The 26,001-nt window shown below is 38.9% G+C and overlaps 2 protein-coding genes and 1 pseudogene across 3 annotated transcripts; 1 reads left to right on the top strand and 2 right to left on the bottom strand.

Moving 5' to 3' along the window:
- Positions 1 to 368: 368 nt before the first annotated feature.
- LOC108682944 lies at positions 369 to 23,808 on the bottom strand. The gene is made up of 5 exons (XM_018172209.2): positions 23,776 to 23,808; positions 8,852 to 9,683; positions 8,312 to 8,754; positions 1,690 to 2,563; positions 369 to 1,487 (listed from the first exon to the last, which is right to left on the bottom strand). Exons 2-5 carry the CDS (start codon positions 9,673 to 9,675, stop codon positions 1,025 to 1,027), a joined length of 2,604 nt encoding a protein of 867 aa, XP_018027698.2. The 5' UTR covers positions 9,676 to 9,683; positions 23,776 to 23,808; the 3' UTR covers positions 369 to 1,024.
- On the top strand, positions 13,661 to 15,818 carry LOC108682922 (annotated as a pseudogene).
- LOC108682943 lies at positions 21,496 to 24,641 on the bottom strand. Of its 2 annotated transcripts, XM_018172208.1 has the most exons (4): positions 24,615 to 24,641; positions 23,594 to 23,806; positions 22,944 to 23,101; positions 21,496 to 22,766 (listed from the first exon to the last, which is right to left on the bottom strand). In XM_018172208.1, exons 2-4 carry the CDS (start codon positions 23,765 to 23,767, stop codon positions 22,301 to 22,303), a joined length of 798 nt encoding a protein of 265 aa, XP_018027697.1. In that variant the 5' UTR covers positions 23,768 to 23,806; positions 24,615 to 24,641; the 3' UTR covers positions 21,496 to 22,300. The 2 variants fall into 2 exon arrangements, with proteins under 2 accessions (XP_018027697.1, XP_018027696.1); XM_018172207.1 differs by having other exon boundaries at positions 22,944 to 23,806.
- Positions 24,642 to 26,001: the final 1,360 nt, after the last annotated feature.

Genomic DNA, 26,001 nt, shown 5'->3' with positions numbered 1-26,001 from the left:
CTAAGATCTTAAATCCAGTGTGTGTCAAAGGCTTCTAGATGTTGACTTAGTCATGATATTACCTAGACTTGAAGTAAACTTCAGTAGCTGCTGTATATTAAGGTGAATTTTTTTAATTGAAGGTAATTTCAAACGATACGTTGTCGATAATACTGAAATACGACTGCATTATGAATATCTTTGACTGATACATTTTGTCATCCAATTTAAAATTATGAACAGTTTCAATTAGTTTGCCCTTATCAATATGTTTCTACGATCGTGAGCGCAATTGAAGTGAACCAAACCTAAATTGGACATTTCAATAAAAAATAAAAACAAGCTAGCCGTGTATAACGATAAAATACAAAATTCACGGTGATTAATATGTATATAATATGTATATTTATATATATTTCATATTAAAAATTTTGCACTTGCATGTACATATGTCATGCACGAGGTACAACAAAACCCTCATTAAAGTTCCCGTCTGGGAACTGTAACGCGATTGCAGTAACGGTACAACTGCTATAAAACGTCTTTGAACGAAAAAATTAGGCTAAAATTTGTGCATAAGTTTGTAACGAATATACTTATAGAGGTGCACACTTATGAGTTGTCAAAAATGTCCCACACTGAACAGCTCTATCATTAGTGCATTAACATTTGATTACCATACAAATCAATAGAAATTGGTAGAGTAATATCGGAATCTTTTTAAATCAGCAAAATTTCGAAATTATTTTCTTTTTCCGGACGGATAGTTTTTCAATAAATGCATAAAGTACTAATTTAATGGCATGCAGTTAATGGTTTAAATAATCAGGGAACTTATGTCTGACACTCAAAATTATTACTCCTGACATGAAGAAAGTACTATATGGTTATCTATTCACAGGTGTTGGCTTTAGCGAACGTAAATTTTCTGCTTCTTTCTCTATGATATGTCGCATTTACCGAGTTAGCACAAACTGTCGAGTATTCGTGGCCTATCATGAACAGAAACCCTCAAGCCCCAACATGAGACGTGAAGACATGAGTACTATATTTTGATGACGCCGTGCTCTACCATCTCATCAAACATGCTAAGTAGTCGAGGCTTAAGAACTGGACTTGTGTTAACCATGTCCAGAATTTTTCGTTGCTGTTCTTCCATTTTCTCCGCCATGTTCTCTTCGTTTACGTCTGTAAAATCTGGTACGTCAGTAGACTCCATAACCACTATGGGCATTACCATCAGCGCCATCAGGAGTCCAAACATGTGTTTGTTGCGGTACTCTGCAACGAGCTCCTCAAATGTGAACTTCATGGGCTTGTCGGCGGCATGGAAGACTTCCTTGAAGGAGTCGTAGTAGGAGGTCAGATAAGAAGTCAGGCCTTTCTTCCTCGTTTCGCCGTTCAGGCTCGTGAAGAGGAAGTAGTTTAAATCGAGCGCAAGCGAAGCGTGGCGGTTGATCTGGAGGTCCAGGAGGCAAACGTCCTTAACGGCACCATCGTCAGAGTAGCTGTGAGGAACAGAGTATTATTCGAGTAAATATAACATATTAGTTAAAAGATCTCTTATGGATAAATTATTGTCGATTTTTACTTCCCTTAATAAAATCAGTAAAAGGTATAGAAATCCACCTTAGTTAGCTCATTCGCCAATCTGCAGCATCAAAAACTCCACATGCATGCTAGTATACTCATTGAAGAAGTATGCCTCACCTGAAGAGTAGGTTGTTGTTCCAACAGTCGCCGTGGTTGACTACACGGAACGATGGGTGACATTCGTTGCTCTCTTGCTTTAGTATTTCGTAGCTTTTCGGTGCCAATTCCTTCAACCACGCAGTCACTTTCTCGTATCCTTCGATTCGCTCCACAATTTTAGCTGCATTGGTGATGAACTGGACAAACATATTCCTAAATGTCACTAACTGATCTTCATGTTTAATGCTCGTGAAAAAATCTTCGATAAAATCGTATTTCTCAGTAAACTTTTCATTTCCCATACTATCTTCGAGAATGACGGAGCAGGCATGTAAACGAGCAAGCTCCTTGACGACCAAGATCACGTGGTCATCGTCAAGGCCGATGAATCGGTTGGCCATCTTGAACGAATGTTCCCTCATATCACCAAGCAAAATAATTTGTCTTGTGGGTTCAAATGAAGCTAAGTGGCAGTGAGCAAACTTAAACGGGGGCAAGCCAAAACAATCAATGATTTTGTTCAAGTCCGGAATCATTTTGAGATAGAAATTTCCTTCCTTAAAGAATGCAGTTTGTGCAAAGAACTCGAAAGATTCCACTCCCAGGCAATGGTTGAGTTTGGCGATGTAAGTAACTTTCTTGTCTTCCCCACCCAGCTGGTAATCTACCTCGACACTGGTGACGAAGCACGCATAGTTGTCTCCTTTGGTGCAGAAGTCTACAATGTTGAATGACTTGTACTTGGCGTCGGGGCCTTTATCTTTCAGAAGAGCAGCCCGGACCTTGTCTTCGGTGACGAGCTTGTGCGCCTTCTCGTTCGTGTTCAGCGGGCCCGCCGACATAATGCTGGTGGTAGAGTTGGACTCACAGAATCTGATTCTTTTGCGCCGTTGTTACCTGCGAACACATGGAGACCCTAATACTTTAAGAATGTCTCAGGGACCTACAAACTCGTCTACACTTATGTTTTCCAGTGGACAAAGAATGAGTGAAGGCACAATCGTCCGATACAGTCTATTCAGATGATACTAGAACCAAAGCTAGAGACATGAGCGATTTGGACACGATATCAATAGATTGAAAGTCATAAGTTAAACCTATTATTTATCTACCACACTTTCGGAGAGTATGCAGCTCAATCAAAAAAAGGCTATAGAATCACAAACCTTGAGTTGCTTTAACTTTTGGAAAATGAATAGACAGCAGTAACGTGATACGATAAGGGAAATCTTTTTTTTGAACGGCTTCCGTTTCGGAGATACGGCGACTAAGTTATGGCTTTTTAATTTGCAATGAAAGACAGACAAAACGACAGTTCTTTTATATGCTTCAGTAAAAACGAATTCTCATCATCACGACAAAAAAATATAATTTCCCGAGCACCCGAATTTAAATCTGACACGAAGCAACCAGTTATCAACATGATCTCATTGCGATGAAATGGAGAATCAATGTTTGTGTTCATCAATAAAAAATATAATCCAATATCTATGGAAATTTACTTCAAATCATGCGTTATCGATGAAAAATGCATCATCGCTCACGAGTTTGACCACTAATAATTAGGCTGGAATGTGACATGTCACTAATAATTATGCTGGAATGTGAGCATGACAGCAATGAACTTCAAGTTTGAGCAGCACACATCGGCCATAACCTTGTTCATTATGAATAGAATGGTTCATTATATAATATGAATAAAGGCTAAAATTAATGAAGGAGCAAAATGGGCAATATAAACAGAGAAGCAATGAGCAATAAACCATTTTAACAATGCACTTGACTTTTTTAATTTTTACATAATTAGTAATCAAGGATTTGCATTTTATGTTTAGTTAACATATTAGAAATTGTTTGAAAAAAAAATGTCAAATGGTTATTCACTTGACGGTAGCAATGATATTCAAGAATCCCTGCATTGCATCATCATAACATATGATAATATTATGATGCAAATTATTGGAATTCATGACCAATAATCAGTATTTTGACATTGCTCCTTATTAAAGACAATAGAAGTGTTATACATTCTGTCTTAATATTTAAAGTCCTTTTATCACAAAGCAATGTAGATGGAACACAAATGGCAGCTCCCCTCACAATGCGGGTGCCAGCGATAGACTAACTGTCAGCCCCGCAACACTGATCGATCCTTTTGTACGTTTGTACGTATTCCAGGATGTAGCAACAATCGGGCTGCAGGAAATCGCTATGCAGAGTCACACACACAAAAAAAACTGGTTCGATTGCGGGTTAAAATTTGATGGAAATTAGTTTTTTTCTGATATACAGCTTTGGTAGGGAACTCGACATTGATTTGATTGGTGTGAATTCCAGGAAGTAGCAACAATCGGGCTGCAGAAAATCGCTATGCAGAGACACATGAAAAAATCACGTTTGATGACAGGTTAAAATTTAATGGAAATGAGTTATTTTTCCTGATATAAAGCTTTGGTTAGGGACAACTCGACATTGATTTGGCAGGTGCTAATAACAACAGGGGATCACTTTGGCCGTGAAGGTCTTCATGACCTTATGTGCTTGGATATGATGTACAAATATAATATCTGGTATAAATGCAAAGTAATAATAAGTGTTCTGAAGGCATTATTTAAGTTATTACTTGAAATTAATCGAGTAATTTGGTGTGGGCATAACATGTTAAAATGCCAGCTGACAGCGCTTCAGCGATGCTACCAGTCAAGGACACCTCAGAAAACAACGTCCCTGGGACGAAGCAGCCCGCGCATGATAAACAATTAAGCATGGATAAAGTAAGGAATATATTCATGCTTGGTTTAAAAATTAGGTAAGGGAAAAATAGACACATGCACTCGCTTAGAAAATCAGCAAATATCAAAACAATGCTTGCTGAAACGAGCCGCACATGTGATAGATACACAAAGTTAGGCACTATTGAAAATAAAAAATGTGCAGCGAGTAAAAATGCACAATTGAGGAATATGCACACGAAAGTAGTGCTTTTTCAGGCTAGACGGGGAGTTATGAAAAACTCAACAGTAATTGGGCTAGTAAAACAAACTATGAAAGCATTCAATTATTATGTTGCCCTAATCCAGGTTGGCCCAGTGCCCCATATGTTGCCCTAATCCAGGGTGGCCCAGTGGTTAAAGTTCAGAGTATCAGGATTGGAGCAGAGAGGCGCGGGTTCGATCCCAGCTCTGTGCGTCAGTTTCTGGTCAGAATCGGCGAGGAGGCCGGGCGGTTAAGCACAGCAGAATTGTAGCAGTGAGTTGCGAGTTCTAGACCACAACAAGCTGTGAATGTTCTGCGATGTTAAGAATCGGCGACAGACCTACGGCCTAATAAACGCTGAAACCGCTATTATTATTATAATTATTATTATAATGAATTACTTACAAAGTCAGCCCTCATATAAAAACAAAATACTAAATACTGCTAAAAAAGGGTACGAAGAACTCAAGCGGCCTCACATAATAAAGCAATAAAAATTCGATTATCATAAGAGGAACGAACGATAATTGACAAGGAACACACAGAAAAAAGTTCGCTGCAACAATGAACGTGAAACAATAATAGATAAACGAATGATTAAAAGAAAAGACGGCGAAATTAGCATAGAAATAAAAACATGCATGTAACTGAGGAAACACGTAATAAAACTCTGTGCATTATTATAAGGGTAATGGAAGAAAAAATTTCTTCGGCTAATGCATGTATATACAAAGTTAAGAGCTTAATTATCTAATTATCTATTGGATTATTATTGATTGCTCTCGTGGAAGGTACCACATTTATCGAGAAAACTATTGGAGAATTGAAGAGTGTCTAGAACTCGTATATCGTTGACTCAAGCTCAAACATAACTTATTGTAGGTAAGTAAACAAATGTAGTTCTGTTCGACAAAGATTCTTGCAGAATATGTCAGAAATTCGGTTTGAGTTGTTGAAGATTTCGTCGTTATTTAATTCGACTAACACCGCTGTATTATTTTTCTCCTTGTTGAGCAAGTATGGACTCAATGTGTGACGCGGTCGCGCACAAGCATCGCATCTATGCTACCACAAACCGGAATCGGAGTCTTTAATATTAAAAAAAATATAACTCAGTACTCACTGCAGTGAGTGACAGAGAGCGCATTTTCTCGTCGACGAAAACGTGGTCACGGACGGACAGACGGACGGACATGACAAGCACAATAACGCCTTTTTCCATAAATGAGAAAATGCGCTAAAAATGGGATATTAAAAAATTAATATTTTAAATAAACGTCACTTACTTTAATAAAACGTCAATAACTAGTCTTGCTTGTAAAATGAAGTCCAATTAAAATCTCGACAGGCATTCCGATGTTTTTTTGACTTAGATGTCTAACTTGCGTTACACAACATGTTGACTTCTCGAAACATATATCTGCTTATGAGCATTCGAATGATCGTGAACAAAACTTTCATTAAGGTCCTTATAATAACACTTTTACTTGGCAGATTTTACTATAACACTCGTCTCTCTCGTGTGTTCAACATTGTTGGGCCCTAAAGTACTACACTCGTCTGTCATTATTAATTAATAATAACTGATCTTGGACTCACTTTTTTTGATCATGTAATTCTTGGTGCATTCATACCCAGTCAAAGTTTTCGTTCTAATTAGGGTTGCCCCAGTGGCAATAGAGTCCGCTTAGAGGTGAATCAGGCGCAGATTGGCCACGTACGGTGTTTGGCTGATATTTTGCAGCCTCTTTTGGAAATCAATTAACCGATGGGCCGAATTTGCGTAATATGACTAAAATGAGCAGCTTGTTAAGCTTCCTCATGATGCTCCTGATCAAAGGCTGATGAGGCTCCGCATGACGGGGCTGGTCAGAAGCTATACAGGGTAAATGCGCGAACCATGACATCTCTTAATTGCTCTACATATAAATGGTGTCGATGAATGTACACGCGTACGTTCGCTATGTGATACGACGGAACAAAAAGAGAGTCGACTCTAACGTGACGGTTAAAATGGTGAATTTAGTCTATGATGAACAAACCCATGCACCTACTGTTCAAGACGACTATTTTTAACCTGATACTTCTGCAAATTATAACCACTTCTGAGCACATAAGTTACATCAACGAATGTAAAAAATAAATTATTGCAGATGCTCGCTCGAGCAAATTAAGAAGTTTATAAATACGCGCGCCCCAAGATCGCCCAAGCTCGCTCGTTCTATGACCGGATTCTCTTCAGACGCTTATTTTGCTCGTACAACCAGAGTGTAAAGCGGACATAGAGCCGCTAATTTACACGTTGGGCGAGCTAAAGGAGCCTTTAATTCAGAAGCTAACCACCCCTAAAATTTCGATAGGGTATAGTCTAGTGAAGTTAGAACTCGATACCTCATCAATATTATCTCTCTTTATACTTGCTAAATGGATTGTAGTAGCTGCCAAGTCATGAGTTGAATAATTTAGAGTATATGGACTGTTGACCAAACCCGTGATGTATGTATACTTCATTTCAATTTTTGAATTGAAATTAAACACACCTTGTCTCCGAATACATTAAATTTAATTCTGAATTATAAGATTTATCCCTACATCTCTTCTTGATTAATGTACTGTTGACCTATAGTGTTGATGTATGCGAGAGTCGAGGCTTCATAATCGGACACAGTTTCTTGAAAACATGCGATTTTCTTCCTAATCAAAAAATGTAATTCATGTCGCTATTTATTCATGTCAGATGATTTTCATTTACATCGTAAATAAAAAATTTTTTCTCTCAACAAATGCGGTGCAGCTTGAGCAAGAAACATTATTGTCGGCAGCACATCGAGATGAACAAGTCTTCAAAAGTACAGCTATGACTTTATATAAAAATACATAAATAACATTTCTCAGCGTGATATAAACCCTAGGCCATCGGGTTGTGTTGAAATATCAGTTCAAGTCTTAAACAAGAAAAATTCCTGAGCCATCCTCACCGAACAACTAAACCTTGAAACAATGATAAACAGAACAAGACAAGACTAATATGAAATTCTTGACGGTCGTGCATGATGCGTTTGTGGAAAAATCATTCATTGTTGTTCAACTGTAGCGCTCACCACCAGAATCCGAAAACCTAGAATTCCCTAATTGCTTTAATCATGAACAAATTCGGCTGTAAATGAATGTATTCCTTCGCATGCCAGTAAAAATTTCATTATTGTTGTCTTTAGATGGTTAGAGCAGACAATCGTGAATTGTTAAACAACTTATCATGCAGACATGATCGCTCTCATTAGCAAAGAAACGTAACCTTACCCACAAAAATTATACCAAAACAAATTATAGACTGAACAATTTATTCACGAATACAATTATAGATTGGGTGCACTGATTGAATTTGAAATGACAGACAATTATTGAATTCATGCTTTTATAAGTTTAATCATACATGCAAAACTGAACTGGTAAATGAAAACATTAATCAGAACAATTCGTCAATCTGGTTCCGATAATTAACACATTAGTTTGAGACGCTAGTCGAAAACAGGTTAAAGACTACGATAAATCGAGTATAATCGTCCCCCATTCGCTTATCTTAAACTGTTGGTGGGAATAAGGTGATGAATGCCAGAGACATGTTTTGTCATGATAATGCATGATTATGAAAGATTTATGGTGCCATGTTCCACCATCTCATCAAACATGTCCAGCAGACGAGGCCGAAGAACTGGACTCGTGTCAACCATATCCAATATTTTTTGCTGTTGTTCCTCCATTTTTTCCTTCATGTTGTCTTCTCTGACGTCACTCATGTCGGTAACATCAGTTGACTCCATGACCACGATAGGGATCACCATCAGTCCCATCAGGAGTCCAAACAGGTTCTTGTTTCGGAACTCTTTGTTAAGCTCTTCCAGAGTGAACTTCATGGGCTTGTCGGCAGCACGGAAGACCTCTTTGAAGGAGTCGTAGTAGGAGGTCAGGTAGGAAGTCAGGCCTTTCTTCCTCGTGTCGCCGTTCAGGCTCGTGTAGAGGAAGTAGTTCAAATCCAAGGCAAGAGAAGCGTGCCGGTTGATTTGAAGGTCCAGAAGACAAACATCCGTTACCTTTCCATCGTCGTACCTGGAGAAGGTAATAATTATTTTTCACTGTCATTATCTGCTAAAATATGTCATGCCATATTGTTTTATTACATTGAGATACAAACATAATTGCTTACTTGAACAAGAGATTGTTGTTCCAACAATCGCCGTGGTTGACCACTCGGAACTTGGGGTCACATTCGGAAACTTCCTTTGAGAGAGCATCGTTGCATTTTGGAGCAATCTCCTTGAGCCAAGCTGCAACTTTTTCGTACCCTACAACACGCTCCGCAATTTTTGCGCCATTGTTTACGTATTGAATGAATAAATCGTCGAACATCGGTAATAAGCTTTTGATTCTTGCTCCCGTGAAAAAATCTTCGAGATAATCATGTTTCTCAAGAAACTTTTCGCAACCCAAATTATCTTCATGAATACTTGAGCTCGCGTGCAAACGAGCAAGTTCTTTCACGACCAAGATCACGTGGTCATCGTCAAGGCCTTTAAATCGGTCGGCCATCTTGAAAGAATCTTTCCTTTTGTCGCCGAGCAGCAGCACTTGACTTTTCGGTTCCAACGACGCAAAGTACGAAGATGCAAATTTAATCGGTGGTAGACCAATGTTGTTGAGCGTTTCATTCAAACTAGGCACCATTTTCTGGTAGAAATTTACTTCTTTTTCAAACAAAACCGTAGAAAATGGTTCAAAGGAGTCCATCGCTAGACAATGGTTGAGTTTGGCGATGTAAGTGACTTTCTTGTCTTCCCCACCCAGCTGGTAATCTACCTCGACACTGGTAACAAAACACGCATAGTTGTCTCCTTTGGTGCAGAAGTCTACAATGTTGAATGACTTGTACTTGGCGTCTGGGCCTTTATCTTTCAGAAGAGCAGCCCGGACCTTGTCTTCGGTGACGAGCTTGTGCGCCTTTGCGTTCGTGTTCAGCGGGCCCGCCGACATCGTCAAATTTATTTGGCGTCTTATTTGAGAAAATTTCTCGCAGCCTGAAAAGGTATGAATAAAATTTATCACACTATTGTTTCGTCACACGATAAGGAGACCGCATGAATAAAAACACCAAATAACAAGATATTACCAAAAATGAAGACATTTTGATGTACCAAAACGACTAATAAGAAGTCCTACTCGTACGCCGATCAAAATTGTAGTAAATAAATAATACTTTCAATATAGTGCTTGTAATTGGTTAATGAGGATGAAAACAAGTTTCAATGTCACAAAAATAAATTCAAATCAAATAAAAAATTTAAATGCCGAATAAAAATTTGTGCATTTTTTAGGCAGAGAAAATTATTTTGAAATCTGATATGTAAATTTTTACTATGAGAAGCGCAGTAAAACTATTTGGGTTACACACTGGTTAAAAGAGAAGACAGAAAGTGTCAAAATTATTTGCTATGATACTTTGAACACGAACAAGCGACAATATTTATTAATCAGGGTATATCAGCGACAGAAATAACGGCATTGTGCATTGACTAACTCCGCAATCGTATCGATATTTTACCAATCACATGAGTTTAAGATCGTCGCAATACTCATTTTTAAAGAAAAATTATTTGATCCCGGCGAGCATTTTTTGTAAACTTTTCCAATTTTTGCGAGCCATTTTAATTTCTAGATTTACACAATCTTGAGCAATGGTATCAAGATTTAGTCTATTAAGCGGCACGATAATTATTGAAATCCTATTGTACGTGTCTTACCTTTGCAAGCACAGACGACAGTATGGTCAGAACAACAATCTATTTGAAATTATCAGGGGCATCACTTTTGGTTTTATCTCAGTTATCTTGATAAGACTAATGGCAATCGATGAGATGCATCATTAATTAATTTTTGCCTGTGCCAGCTAGGGTACGGCGACTGCAATTTGTTGACGTTCAATATAACAAAGATTGCTTAGTGATTACCTGTCCTTGTTATTCAGTAATATACCCGAAATGGTATATCGTTCTCAGTATGCGTCGTTAATGATCTTATACACATGCATTTATACCTACATATATATTCTTCCAATACCCATCAATTAATGTAACCCATAGTGCAATGATGTTGAATTGATATCGGAATTGAGAAATATTTTTCAACACAAATTTTTTCAATTAAACGTTATGGAGATAATTATAAGTTCATTTCTATCAATACCGCATTTGAATTTATAAGTATTAGGTGGCAAAATTTTTTGTTGTAGAACCGGACATAAAATAGAGAGTTCAAGAATCTAAAGGTCGAAGGGAGCATTTATGTAAAATATTATCAAAGTACGAGTCCCTGAGGAGCTAAGGTGCCGATGTTTGCAACCTTGCGCGTGATGAGAAAAACTTCCGTAAAAGATAAACAGAAAAATATGGCGGGCGCTTATTTTCAGCGCATTTTCTCATTTGTGGAAAAAATGCATCCCTATTGTGCTCGTCATGTCCGTCTGTCTGTCCGTGACTTCACGTTTTCGTCGACGAGAAAATACGCTCTCTGTCACTCACTGCAGTGAGTACTGAGTTATAATTTTTTAAGCTTTTGACTTACTCTCGGCGAAGCCAGTGATGATTCCCAGACTGTGCATGTCATGATCTATTTTCTGGAGATCTCGGAGTGTCCAATAATGGTACGTATCAAATTTATCTCGCCATTTTGGAGGTAAATATTTAGTCGAGTCTCTAACTGCCAATAAATTGTAAGGCGCCAAACAAGCGAAAATATAACGTCAGTTTTTCTCTACCTTGGAATATCATCTGCAATGAAGAATGATATGTCGATGCTAAAATGCGTCACCTAGCAGAGATGCTCGTCAAAACTTGATATAGTCTGAATCAACGTTCAGTCTGAATCAACGTTCAGTCAGAATCAACGTTCAGTCTGAATCAACGTTCAGTCAGAATCAACGTTCAGTCTGAATCAAGGTTCAGTCAGAATCAACGTTTAGTCTGAATCCATAAATGGGTTCATAACATAAATGACATAAATGTTCCCTTCGACGATTAGATTTTTTAACCCTCTATTTTATGTCAGGTTCCGCACAACAAAGTTTTGCCACTTAAAACTCATAAATGAAATGCGATATTGATAGAAATCAACAATAATTTTCTCCATTATGTATAACCGAAAAAAATTGCTGTTGGGAAAAATTCCCGCCCAGACTTCTTTTAGCTTATTGTGAAGAAGTAGAGCGAGCACGTCTTAATTAATAAGACAGAGGGTCGGTTTTCATGACCATGTCTTATCTTATAGGGAACAGAGATGGAGACTCAAGTTTTCTAAGGTACTTTGTTTCTTGACACTTTAATATTTTAAGCAGTTCAAGAAGGTCCTTAGCTGTGAACGACTCTTGCTGAGTGTTTCTCTTTAAGGTGTGCATGCGTGTTTCACCTCGTTACGATGTTGTCAGGTCCGTCAAACTTCATGGCTGTTAATTAAGGAACTTCATCAATTCTCACGAACACTTCGGAAGCAATTAACTTTGATAGGCGGGCAGTATAGTGACTCCTAAACGCTACCTTAATTCATAAACTTTACCCTAAAGCGTCAACATGTTGAATGTAGGTTATGGTACTTTAAATGCGTCGACTTTAATACTATGCTCCCTTGCGGTTTCAATTGCCGTAAATTGCTGTTAATAAACTTCTCAATCGAGATCTTGCCATCAAACTGCCTTTCGTACATAACCGCATACTTGCACTTACTTTAATTTAAATAAGTTGACCTTTACCTGGAAATATTGTGATACTGAATATCTGAAATAATCACAGTAATGTACACCAATCCCATTGGTTTTAACTTTACGTATGTCCTTGTTCAGCATGTGATCATCAAACTCCTAGTCTCGGCCCCCGTGAAGTTGACCTAGATGCTAATTTATTTCCATGTGATTACCTCGTTGGAAGTATAGCCGCTTCTTGTACAGCAGCACTAATCAAATTGAATCTATTTGAACTACCTTCAATCCTCTCCACTGGCTTCAATCCTTCGTACATCATTAAGAAAGATATTCAAGAGAAGACTAACTCTCTGCGTAGAGAGAAATTCCCTATATTGCGTTTAAATATAGCTTCTCAATTCAGATACCAATTCAACGACATTTTGTCCTATCGGTTGAATTAATTCATAGGTATTTGAAGGATAGCTATAAATGAATGTGTACAAAATTATTAACGTCCCTTACTGAGAAAGATAGTCCATTTGAGTATATTAATGTAAAACATAGACAAGTAATCACGAAGCAATCTGTTATATTGAACGTAAACCTATTGTAGTCGCCGTACCCTGCCACAGGCCGAAATTAATGAGATGCTACTCGGTGAAAGCCGCTAGTATTTTCAAGAGAACCGCTATTAAACCAAAGTTATTACCCTTGATAATTTAAAATTAGATTGTTCTGACACTGTCGTCTGTTCTCGCAACGGCGAGTCTCGTACTATAGTATTTCAATAGTGCATCTTCATGGCTAAATCCTGACACCAGAGCCGTAGATTGTTTAAATCTGGAAATTTTAAAGTTTAAAAAATGGCTCGCGAAGGTCGAATCGTTTTACTCTTAAATGGGTGTAGAGACTATTTTAAACTCGTGTGATTGGTCATATATCGATACGATTACGGAGTTTGTAAATGCACTTGCGACAGAGCCGTTATTTCTGTTGTTGATTTACCCAGATTAATTATTGTCGCTAGTTTGTGTTCAAAGTATCATTGCGAATCATTTGACGATTTCGGTCTTTTTTTAAACCAGTGTTCGCAACCCCAATAGTTTTTCTGAGCTTGTCATAGTAAAAATTTTCACGTCTTGATTCCAAAATGGTTCTTTTTGCCTGAAGAATGCACGCATTTTTGTTCTACATTTAAGCGTTTTTGTTTGATACGAATCTATTTTTTACGACACTGAAACTAATTTTCACCCTCATTAACCAAATGCAAGCACTACATTGAAAGAATTGTCTATTTAGTAAAGTTTCGATCTGTTTACAGGTAAATTTTATTAGCAGTTTTAGTACATCAACAGTTCTTCATTTTCAGTAATATCTTGTTATTCGGTGCTGTTATTCTTCGTCTCGTTATCTCGAGACGAAATAGTGTGATACATTTTATTCGTACCTTTTCGGACTGCGAGAGATTAACTGGAGAAACAAGCCGCCGTATAGATTTAACAATGTTGTCGTGCCCTTTGAGTACGAAAGACAAGGCGCATAAACTTGTCACAGAAGCCAAGGTCCGGGCTGCCATTCTGAAAGATAAAGGCCCCGACGCAAAGTACAAATCCTTCAACGTAGTAGACTTCTGCAAAAAAGGAGACAATTATGGGTCCTTCGTCACCAGTGTCGAGGTGGAGTACCAGATAAGTGGGGTAGACAAGAAAGAAACTTACATCGCCAAACTCAACAATTGTCAGGGGATGGACTCCTCCGAACCATTTAATACGATTTTGTTCGAAAAAGAAGGAAATTTTTACCAGAAAATGGTGCCTAGTTTGAATGAAACGCTTTACAACATTGGATTACCACCGCTTAAATTTGTACCTTTGTACTTCGCGTCGTTGGAACCGAAAAGTCAGGTTCTGCTGCTCGCCGACATGAAGAAAGATTTCAAGATGCCGATCGATTTAAAGGTCTTGACGATGACCACGTTATCTTGGTCGTGAAAGAACTTGCTCGTTTGCACGCCAGCTCAAGTATTTATGAAGATGGTTTGGGTTCCGAAAAGTTTCTTGAGGAACATGATTATCTCGACGATTTTTTCACAGGCACAAAAATCAAAACCTGCCCACGGAATTTGGATGATTTATTCATTGGATACGTGAACAGTGGCACAAAAATTGCGGGTGGTGTTGATGGGTACGAAACCGTTGCTGCTTGGCTCAGAGAGCTTGCTTCAAGATGCAACGATGCTCTCTCAAAGGAAGTTTCTGAATGTGACCCCAGGTTTAGAGTGGTAAACCACGGCGATTGTTGGAACAACAACCTCTTGTTCAAGTGAGCAATTAAGTTCGTGTCTAGATGCATTAAAATTTTATGGCACGATATCAATCTTAGTAGGGAATGAGAATGTAAATGAATCTTACTTTTTCCCAGGTACGACGGAGGAAAAGTCGCGGATGTTCGTCTTCTGGACCTGCAAGTCAACCGGCACGCTTCTCTTGCCTTAGATTTAAACTACTTCATCTACTCGAGCCTGAACGGCGACACGAGGAGGAAAGGCCTGACTTCTTACCTAACCTCCTACTACGACTCCTTCAATGAGGTCTTCCGTGCCGCCGGCAAGTCCATGAAGTTCACTCTGGAAGAACTTTACAAAGAGTTCCGCAACAAGAACCTATTTGCACTAATCATGGGACTGATGGTGATCCCTACCGCGTTCATGAAGTCAACTGATGTCACCGACAATAGCGACGTCAGAGAAGACAACATGAGTGAAGAAATGGATGAACATCTCCAAAAAATACTCGATATGGTTGACAAGAGTCCTGATTTTCGAAGTCGTCTGCTAGACATGTTTGATGACATGGTGGAGCATGGCACCATAAATCTGTCGTAACCAAGAATGGTCATGACAAAATAAATCTCCGGCATTCATCACCTCATTCTCAAAAACTGTTTAATACCAGCGAGTGGCGACCGGTTCGGGAGTTTTAAGTTTTAAACTTGGACGGATACGAAGACACAACCCGATGGTCCAGGATTTATTCAACGCTGGAAAATTTTATTTGTATTCATTTTTCTCGTAGGTCATGGTTGTACTTTTGAAGACTATTTTAGTATTTTAGCACTGTGTGCTGCCGACAAGAATTCTGGTTTTAGCTGCACCGCATTTCTTGACAAAATAAAGTGTGCATTTGCGATATACGAGTGAATATCTTTTAAATTTAATGAATAGATGGTGAATTAGGAAGATCATATTTTTACGTGACTGTGTCCGATTTTAAAGCTTCAACGGTGTTGCGTCCAACTCACGCTTAACATCAGCACTATTGCTCAGCAGGACATTAAACAGGAAAAGATGATGGTATACATTTTTATTCAGAATTGAATTTATTGTATTCGGGAGACCTAGTGGATTTAATTCCTATTTAGACGAGTGAAATAAACTATACATACATCACGTGTTTTGTCAAGTCCATTAACTCTGAATTGCCAGAGTCGCATTTGGCAGATGCTACAATCTAATTAGCAAGAATGAATGAGGAAATTAGTATTTGAGATATCGATTTCTAACCTGACTGAACTATAAGGATGAACAAAGAAGTACAGGATTCAACCGAAGTGATTCTAATCTCAGGTGTCATTTACGAATAAGAGCCAAGCGTAGTGCTATAGGGCCCTACAAAGTTGAATGGGAACAGCCTCCCCGATTACATCGCTGACGATCAGGTATAACGGATTTTAGCTAAAACAGACTAGATAGAGCTATGGAGAAATTTATGATCAGACTTGAAATGCCTATAGCACCATATCGAACCGAGTGGAAGTCTACTTGTAGCGGATCTCGCTACATAACTATACACAACTACTTTTACATTTAAGAAAATGATTCGGAGAATTAATGCTAGCAAATCACTGCTACAGTTGGCAGCATTCATTTCCAGTAGGTCTCTCACAGCTCACTTCTGCCCATGGTTGAATTAATACAACCATGCTTCTGCTCACTCAAAGCTCTCTTCTATTCCAGCGGCTGTTCCAGTTGGAACGTGCAACTTCACGTCAGCACCTACTGAACACTCATTGCTGCCCCTGTAACGTACATCACAGCACGTGCCCCTATAACGTTCATCGCGCCAACACGTGCAACTCCACGTGCATCTCATCACGCCACGTGCATCTCACCACGCCAGTGCATCTCACCACACCACGTGCATCTTTTTACTTTTTAAAAAGTTCACAGCATTTGAAGCATTCGGAAGCTTATATCAGTTTTGCAGAATCCCATTTGGCGTGACTAATGGAGTGGCTGCTTTTCAGAGAGCGATGGACGCAATAGTCGCAGAAGAGAAACTCCAGGATACTTACACTTATCTGGATAACGTAACAATCGCTGGACACAACCAAGCTGAACATGACAAGAACGTGGGCACGTTCCTCTCGGTCGTTAAAAGCAGAAATCTTGCATTAAACGATTCAAAGACTATAAAATTGGTGACCTCAATCAACGAACTTGGCTACAATTTCGGTATTGGCAGCATAAAACCCGACGCCGAACGTCGGCGCCCGCTTCAAGAATTTCCGCCTCCTTCGAACCTCGCATCTCTGAAGAGAGCAATGGGAATGTTTGCTTATTACGCTAAATGGATCCCAAAAGTTTCCGATAAATTCAGCCTCTTGTAAAGAACACAACGTTTCCGTTGGGTGAAGAATCTCTCGATGCTTTCAACATTTTGAAAAAATAATTATTAAAGGCAACTTTGCACTCGATTGATGAAAATTTACCATTCGTAGTAGAGTACGTTGTCTCAGAAGTGGCAATTTCAGCCATTCTGAATCAAGGTGGTCGCCCCGTTGCTTACATGTCCACGTTGCAAGGGAGTGAGTTGCACCATTCTGCAATTGATAAAGAAGCAACTTCTATCATTGAAGCGGTACGTAAATGGAGTCAATTTTTGGCACGAAAACCCTTCACTTTGATAACTGGCCAGCGATCTGTAGCTTTTATGCTCGACAACAGGAAAAGAACGAAGATTAAAAACAATAAAATCCAACAGTGGAGGCTGGAGCTCGCCTCGTTTAGCTATACTATTAAGTATCGGCCCGGGAAAGAAAACGTAGCTCCAGATACTATGAGTCGAGCCTCGTGCTGTGCCATTTCTTTTCCAACATCCAACTCAACTTTGACTGAAATTCACGATGGATTGTGTCATCCTAGAGTGACAAGGCTCCTGCACTTCGTTCTAAAAATATGTAATTTTCAACCGAAGACGTGAGGAGAGTTTGCTCGACGTGTAAAGTGTAGGCTGTTCTAAAACCTCGCTTCCACAGACCGTCCGAAGGAACTCTTATTCGTGCAACTCAACCAATTGAACGCCTGATCATTGATTTCAAAGGTCTTTTGCCCTCCGCCACACGTAATACGCATGTATATGCTCACTGTGGTCTACGAACTCTCAGGCTTCCCATCCCATTTGCTTTCCCTTGCCTCGACATGTCTACAAGAACGGTTATTATGTCTATATTCATTCTGACAAAGGAGTAGCGTTTATGTCTCAAGAACTGAAGGCATATTTATCCCAGAAAGGAGTTGCGACGAGTCGGACAACTCCCTTCCACAGTACCGGGAATGCCCAATATGAGCGTTATAATGGGATCATTTGGAAGGCGATCGCTCTGAAACTACTCACTCACTCACCGTCACTCACCGTCACCGCCCGGCCCGGCCGCCCCCAAACTAGAGGCTCTCAAACTGCCTGTCAAGCATTGGGAATTGGTATTGCTTGACGCATTAAACTCGCTGAGATCCCTGCTATCTACAGCCACGAACTTAACTCCACATGAGCGTTTTTTTCAATTTCCAAAGACGGGTCAACTCACGGACGTTTACTCCCTTATACCTGTTATGACACCCGGACCGGTCCTGCTCCGCCGCTACGTCCGCACCAATAAAACCGAACCTCATGTCGATTAAGTTGACCTGATAGATTGCAATCCCACCTTCGCCCGTGGGAAATACCGAAACAGGCGTGAGTCAACTGTATCAGTACAAGATCTAGCTCCATGCCCTCAAAAATCACCAATCGAAAATCAATCTTCGATGGAGAACGGAAATTGCCGTGAGCAACTTGAGACGACTTCGCATTATCAGGATCACGCCCCCAGTCCAGCTGGGTCGTCCCCGCAGCCGGCGCCACCGTAGGACGTTGCAGACCCAAGACCCGTGTCATCGGAGCCGTGCAACCCGTGCAAGAAGAGAAGTCACCGTCTCCCATAATCCGAAAGTCAACTCGTCCACGAAGACCTCCTGAACGTAATGGCTATGAATAGACGAAGCTGCGAATAAATAAATACTTTTTCTGTAATGATGCTCACTTCTATGTTTAGTTATATCGGTTTGTAGGCTGCGACTGATAGTTTGTTTTAGCAGCCAAAATTTAGAAGGGTAGAATGTCGTAATATTGAACTAGTTTTACTTCGTCACAACACTACGCAATGTCGTTCGACTCCAGTGTTCTTTCGCAGTCTCTTTGTATATCCAGTATAAACGGATCTCTCTTCTGCTATACAATGTAAGTGTGCTTGCATTATAGTCTCTTGAATAATACTTGTGTAATGTTATATATTGTTGTGTTGTGTTGATTAGTATTTTACATCGGTCATTATTCTTCCAGGTAACTTGGCATTTGTTGAATAAAGCTTGGATTACCAAAGTTTATTTCCTCCCTGATTCCACAACACCTATGTTGAATTATTGACAAAATTATATCACAAGTCACCGTGTTGCAAGTAAATCTATAGTTTTATATTCCTTCGTCACGCTCAAAACTTGTACGTAACTCCACTTACGACAAATCCGAGCAGGCGTAGAGCTACGTACTGTTTCTTGTACGTAGCTGCCCCGCCCGGCCTGCCCGCGCAAATGTTTTGATGATACCACCGCCAGTCGAGTTGACTCTGTATAGCACTTACGCCACACGTAAGTCGCTACGTTTACTTAGCGATATTTTGATAATCCGGCCCCTGCAGACAAGATCAGCACATGGTTCATCAGAACTTCAGAAGATCTTCAAATTCTCAAGACCAGACTCTAAAGGAAGGCACAACAAACGTAAGCATCCCCTAACTCATGCTTACAATATGAAGTGAGAACTTGACCAGTGAGTGAGTGTAATTCTGATAATAATTCTCCTACTGAAACCAAGAGGAAAAATTTCAGTGGAACCTGTTTAAAAAAATTGCATTGAGATTGAGACCAATGTTGATAATATCCATGCAGTGTATTTATATTGTCTCGCAGCATTGCCAATTCCTTGAATTCTGTTAATAAAACACCATGTGAAAACTTGCTTCTAAACATGGAAATTGACTGAGGGCTTTTTAATTGTAAAAATTGGCTCTGAAAATTCTTAGCTGTGAAAAATGACCCTGAAAGATTCTTAAAACTAAGAAATTGACTCGGTGAAAATTGGCTCTGAAACATTTGTTTAAATGTCATCATATTGATATTTTATATGACGAGTGTAAATGAAAATGTTTACCGACCATCCTAGGTACAAACTGCCCGAAATGTGTACCTCTTTACCATCATACTATATGCTCCTTGAAATATATTGTATTGCCGCTTCTCAAAGTGGCCAAAAAATCAGCAAAGTCAAAGATGTGCATATTTCGTAATCACGTATTCTGCTTTTATTATCAACATCTTTTTATTTAATTTGCTAGCTAGCGATTTTTGTCCCATTTGTGTTAAAGCACGAATCTATAAGCTTCCGGTTAGTTGAACCTTGCAGCCATAAAATGCTATCAAACTCGAGCGATGAATCTGAGAAAATCTCGAAATTGCTCTCAAATCCTCTAAAATAAATTGTTCTCAAACTATCTGTAAAAAAACGAAAATGCTGTACGGCTAGATTTTCTGATCCCACTATTGATTAGTGCAAACGATTTTCCTGCCTACAACTTTATTTTGTTCCTTTCTGCTTAATTTTCTCCATGAACTGAAATTTGTATTCAGGCCCTCTTTTACGCCTTACTATGCCTGTTGCAAAAATGCATGAAGTCTCACTTTAAATACCTAACTTGGACCAATTGACAGAGAATCCTTCAAAGGATTGAAGCAAGCTCTGCTTAACCGCGTCCCGCTCCGCCTATCTGTCTCGTCTATAACTATCATACTCCAACTAATAATTATAATTACCGAATGTTATCGGTGCTACCTTGTCTCAAACGCGATCTAACTATTACCTTCTCATGAGCGTATCTAATAAAATTCTGCGCATTCGTCTTAAAAGCGTACTGATGTTTAATGCCATGCATAATGTATATGTCGAACGTCTAGTTGTTTTCCTTGCTCTCTCGAGCTGAAATCAAAAGACGGTCATTCCTTGGCCTCTCTCATCTACCTACGATGAAACTGTGAATTTCCGCCTCCAATCTACTACGTCTGAACGTCTATAATTCTGCTAACACTTTCTCGAGTATATGCCATTGATGCAAACGCTCTCGAACCTATTTGTATTGCTGCAGCACAGGCTACACCGAGCCTCTGCCAATTCAATACCAGGATGAACGATATATTGTCCCGTGAAAATATTGTTCACCTGGCGTCTCATTACATTCAATATAATTATATTATATGATTGAATAATTATAATTTGGCTATAGTTATAATTATTATTTGGCTCCGCCGTTTATAATTATTATTTGGCTCCGCGGTGAAACATGGCAGAGCCAAACTGATAGTATTTTGTGATATTTCATATTTGTAATACAGTATCTCAATTATTTTGAATAAGATTACTTGCACAGAAAAAGACATATATATATATACACACACATATGCATACATACATTCATACATATACATACATGCACACACACACACGCATCAATTTCCCCAGGTTAGGCTCTACTCAAGCATGCCTTAACATCTCGCCTCATACGAAAGTCGCTGCACAGGCACCAAGTCCAGCCTGCGCCGCCCAACCAGGAGCTTCTTGAGTCCAAAATTGGCAATTAAATGTGGGGATCACAGCGGGTTGGGTAGAGCGGGAACTGGCTACGTTTTCTCTTACATGCTTATGATTAAAGTTTGCAGGATGTAGGACCTTTTGTGGAGTAAACTTATGCAGAAATACTTCTTGTCCAAGCACAATAATTGATGCTGAATAATGATTTATTCAGTTGTGGTCATATGTTGGTTGCCTTTAATTTCGGCAGTGGTTCCGATAATCTAAAAAAATATCATAAACTAGCAGAGGGCTTACAAACCAATAATACAAGTGTTGTTGCTTCCCGTCTCCTTATTCGAATACAGAGGGAAAACAACTGGCACCAAATGATAAAACTGTGTTTCATGTTTTCCTGCATTTATGGCCGCATTGAGCTCGTTTTGCTCTGAACAAATTCTTAAAATTCCTCCTCTGTCCAGTAATGGTCATTTTTAAGTCTTGCTCTATGTTTGAGCCGAGGACTAAATTTGGGTTATAAAGATGCCACCGCTGGCTTGCAGAGATTTGAGACGAGGCAAAGCAAACATGGATTCGCTAAGTTTTATGCCAAATCCAAAATTCACTCAATGCACGAGCATTAGAACTCTAATATGACCAACTACAATATGGTCCGAGCTACAATCTATTTGAGTTATCAGGAGATATCACTTTGGTTTTATCTCATATGTCCCTGATGTAAGAATTAAAGACCTAATGCCTGACCAGGAAACTTTACAAATACTCCCTCTTTATGCCTCACAATGCGCACAATATTGTAACGTGCTAACACAGATAACTAATGCACAGTTTCGGACAGATACAAAACCCACAAAACAGTGCAAACTTAGACGAATGAAGTAATATAATCAAAGTAAATATAGATTTTAAACAGTTTTCAAGTATAAAACCTCCACGATGTTAGATTAACGTTTTATTTTCGCTATGTAATCTAAGTTATATTGATGACTCCCAACTCCACAAGCTCATCAAACAGGCTAAGCAGTCGTGGCCGAAGAGCGGGACTTGTTTCAACCATGTCCAGAATTTTTCGTTGTTGTTCCTCCATTTTCTCGGCAATGTTATCTTCACTCATGTCTTGAAAATCGGGTGCGTTCGCAGACTCCATAACAATGATGGGCAGAGCCATGAGAGCTATCATGAGACCAAAAAGATGCTTCTTGCGGTACTCAGCGACTAGCTCCTCGAATGTGAACTTCATGGGCTTGTCGGCGGCACTGAAGACCTCCTTGAATGAGTCGTAGTAGGAGGTTAGGAAGGCAGTCAGGCCTTTCTTCCTCGTGTCGCCGTTCAGGCTCGTGAAGAGGAAGTAGTTTAAATCGAGCGCAAGCGAAGCGTGGCGGTTGATCTGGAGGTCCAGGAGGCAAACGTCCTTAACGGCACCATCGTCAGAGTAGCTGTGGGGAACAAAGTAGTATTCGAGTAAATACAACATACTGATTAAAGATTCTTGTACGTTTAAATTATTGTCACTTTTACTTCTTATAGCAAATTAGTAACAGGTATAGAAATCTGCCTAAGTAGCTCATTCGCCAGTAAGCTGCACTCCACATGCTAGTAAGAGTGTGCCTCACCTGAAGAGTAGGTTGTTGTTCCAACAGTCGCCGTGGTTGACTACAAGGAACGATGGGTGACATTCGCTGCTCTCTTGCTTTAGTATTTCGGAGCTTTTCGGCGCCAATTCCTTCAACCACGCAGTCACTTTCTCGTATCCTTTGATGCGCTCCGAAATCTTGGCAGCATTTGTAATTGAATGGACAAACATGGACTTGAACATTGCTAACTGATCATCATGTTTATTACTCGTAAATAAATCGTCGAGAAAATCGTATTTCTCACTAAACTTTTCACTTCCCAAACTATCTTCGAGAACCATGGAGCTGGCATGCAAACGAGCAAGCTCTTTGACGACCAAAATCGCATGGTTTTCGTCAAGGCCAATAAATCTGTTAGCCATCTTGAAGGAATGCTCCCTCATGTCACCGAGCAAAATGATTTGTCTCGTGGGTTCAAATGAAGCCAGGTGGCAGGGGGCAAACTTTAACGGTGGCAAGCCAAAACCATTGATCATTTTGTTCAAATCAGGAATCATTTCTAGATAAAATTTACCTTCCTTGATGAAAACAAGGTCTGAAAAGAATTCTAAAGAACCGGTTCCATGACAATGGTTGAGTTTGGCGATGTAAGTGACTTTCTTGTCTACCCCACCCAGCTGGTACTCTACCTCGACACTGGTGACAAAACACGCATAGTTATCTCCTTTGGTGCAGAAGTCTACTATGTTGAAAGATTTGTACTTGGCGTCTGGGCCTTCATCTTTCAGAAGAGCAGCCCGGACCTTGTCTTCGGTGACGAGCTTGTGCGCCTTCTCGTTCGTATTCAAGGGGCCCGCCGACATCGTCAAATTTCAACCGTCGGCACTTTTTCACCGTCAACTCTGCCCATAAAATTATTAAATAAGTTAATAACATCTATGTTTTAAATATAAACAACGTATGACAGGATTGAATAACAAATTATATAAAATATTTGTAAAAATCTTTAATTTTTATATATTCATTGAATAAATATATTCAATCCAAAGTCCAGCGAAAAGTCAAACGATTTCACATCGACCATTATTTTGTGAAAATTTACGTTTATTTAGAAGTTTGTCATCAGTTGATGGGCACTGTCACAAGTGCATCTTTACAAATACAAATATACAGTGGCTGAAAAATGATATCAAACAGTGAATTTTGCAGCATATAATAATTTTTTTCGCAAGGTATAAGGCCTTTTTCTGCGGCCATTCGGCCTAGAAATGTGTACCAAAAAATTATATAACAATCATATTTTTTCCAGCTGTTCGTGCTGTTCAGCACTGGAACTATGCAGGGTTCAAACACTGGTAAAAAATTATTTTCATAGGTCTTCAACAGAATCAGGTTTGAGAAAAAATCAACAGTAATAATGAAATCAGGTAATGGCTAAAAATAATGACACCGCTTTCTGAAAGCAAGTCAAACAAATTTAAACGATAAACTTTTTAAAATATCGTATTAATGAAATGCACAAAGCTTAGGATACTGATCGACGGTACCACAAAAAATCATTTCCAGATGAACAAAAATTTGGCTTTACACAGCAAGTCTACTGTAAAAAGCTGCACGATTTAAAGATCAAAGATGTGCTCATTACTCATGTGAGTTTAGATTTTTATTTGACATTAATACTTTACATCTAACCTATTAATTGCGACTTACCTTCACGGGCATATACCAATACCCGAATGACAAGGGCTATAATCTATTCACATTATAATGTTACAGCACTTTGGCGTTATCTAAGATGTCTTGATAGACCGCGATGGCATTGAGAGAAAAGCATCTTTTCGTTATTTTTTCCTTGTCAGGGTACATAAGAGGCCTGCAATAAGTTTACGTTTAATGAACGCAGCAATTACTCGGTTAAGTCAACTTTACGTATATTAGATCGAATTAAACTCACGATAAAAATCATAACCGTTGTGTGAGATCGAAGCTCTTTCAGCAAAGCTCACCCCCTCCTCAGTGAGATTAATGATGTGGCTGATTTTGCGTGGAAATTTTTAGATTGCTTAAAATAATAAGAAGTATCTTTACATAAATTATGTTATCTTAAGGTAAAAAAATTATCTGCATAACATCAACATACCGCTTACTGGTAAGCATGTGCCAATACTTGGACGTACATAAGTGAAGGATAAAAAGTTGTAACGCGAAAAGTTTTCAAATAGAAGACCTAAACAACTGAGGCAAATTATCTACTAGATTTTTTAAATGATTTTAAATCATGCTCTCCATCCCAGCGTTATTCCATATGACCATCCAGACAGTTATTATATTTTATAATAAAAATATTAATTCTATTTGAACTTTTCTTGAAAACAAAATCGAAAATAAAATATAAAACTGATAAATTTGCGTGCTCTGGATACCAGCTTGGCATAGCCATCTATTCTGATTAGAACCTTCTGAAGACGCTATGATCTGCATCCACGCATCTTGATGCATTCCGATTCACATATGCATACGGACCATTGTTACGTATGATAGTTCTAAAACTATAAACAGGATGGGGATATATATGTAGAATTTTTTAGCCTGATAGATTTCGCCAAGTTACTCGATGTAAACAATCGCGCTACCAAAATTTAGAGCTTCGGTGACACGAGCCAAATAGTAAGAACCTAAAAATCAGATTGGATGTATAATATGATAAAAAATATCATTAAATTGAACTAGGATAATAAAGGCTTAACTCCCAAGATAAGACAGAATTTTGTCACGAGAAATAAGCTTCTTTATTAGCAGTAAAACAAATGATTTCTTATAATAGAGGTAGGACTATAATTATAAATTAGCTAAAAATATCATTTCCCATGGCCTAGAATGACTCATCTTTACCCGATTCTGACCAAATAGCAATTTTTGGGTTAATACATTAGTTGCAATTTTGAAGACATTGAAATAAGAGAGGTAAGTTAAAAGGTAAGTTCCACTTACATTTTAGGTAAGTGGAAATCATGTGAAAACATGTGTGAAAGAGAATTATTTTACTCCAACAGAATGGAAGACCAAAACATTTGTATTTTTAGAGGATGAATCATGC

Source organism: Hyalella azteca, unplaced genomic scaffold (genome assembly GCF_000764305.2).
Source record: "Hyalella azteca isolate HAZT.00-mixed unplaced genomic scaffold, Hazt_2.0.2 contig6408, whole genome shotgun sequence".
Classification (NCBI taxonomy): domain Eukaryota; kingdom Metazoa; phylum Arthropoda; class Malacostraca; order Amphipoda; family Hyalellidae; genus Hyalella; species Hyalella azteca.
Note: the sequence above shows the minus strand (reverse complement) of the source record. Positions and strands in the feature narration are given on the sequence as shown.

Bases quoted from the DNA above. Each gene is read 5' to 3' on its own strand.
- LOC108682943 (XM_018172207.1), bottom strand. From the start codon at position 23,767: ATGTCGGCGGGCCCCTTGAATACGAACGAGAAGGCGCACAAGCTCGTC. The intron at 22,767-22,943 runs GTGAGGCACACT...TGTTCCCCACAG, and splicing joins AACAACAACCTACTCTTCAG to CTACTCTGACGATGGTGCCG.
- LOC108682944 (XM_018172209.2), bottom strand. From the start codon at position 9,675: ATGTCGGCGGGCCCGCTGAACACGAACGCAAAGGCGCACAAGCTCGTC. The intron at 8,755-8,851 runs GTAAGCAATTAT...TACCTTCTCCAG, and splicing joins AACAACAATCTCTTGTTCAA to GTACGACGATGGAAAGGTAA. The intron at 2,564-8,311 runs GCACCATAAATC...TTCGCAGGTAAC, and splicing joins TGATGAGATGGTGGAACATG to AACGGCGCAAAAGAATCAGA.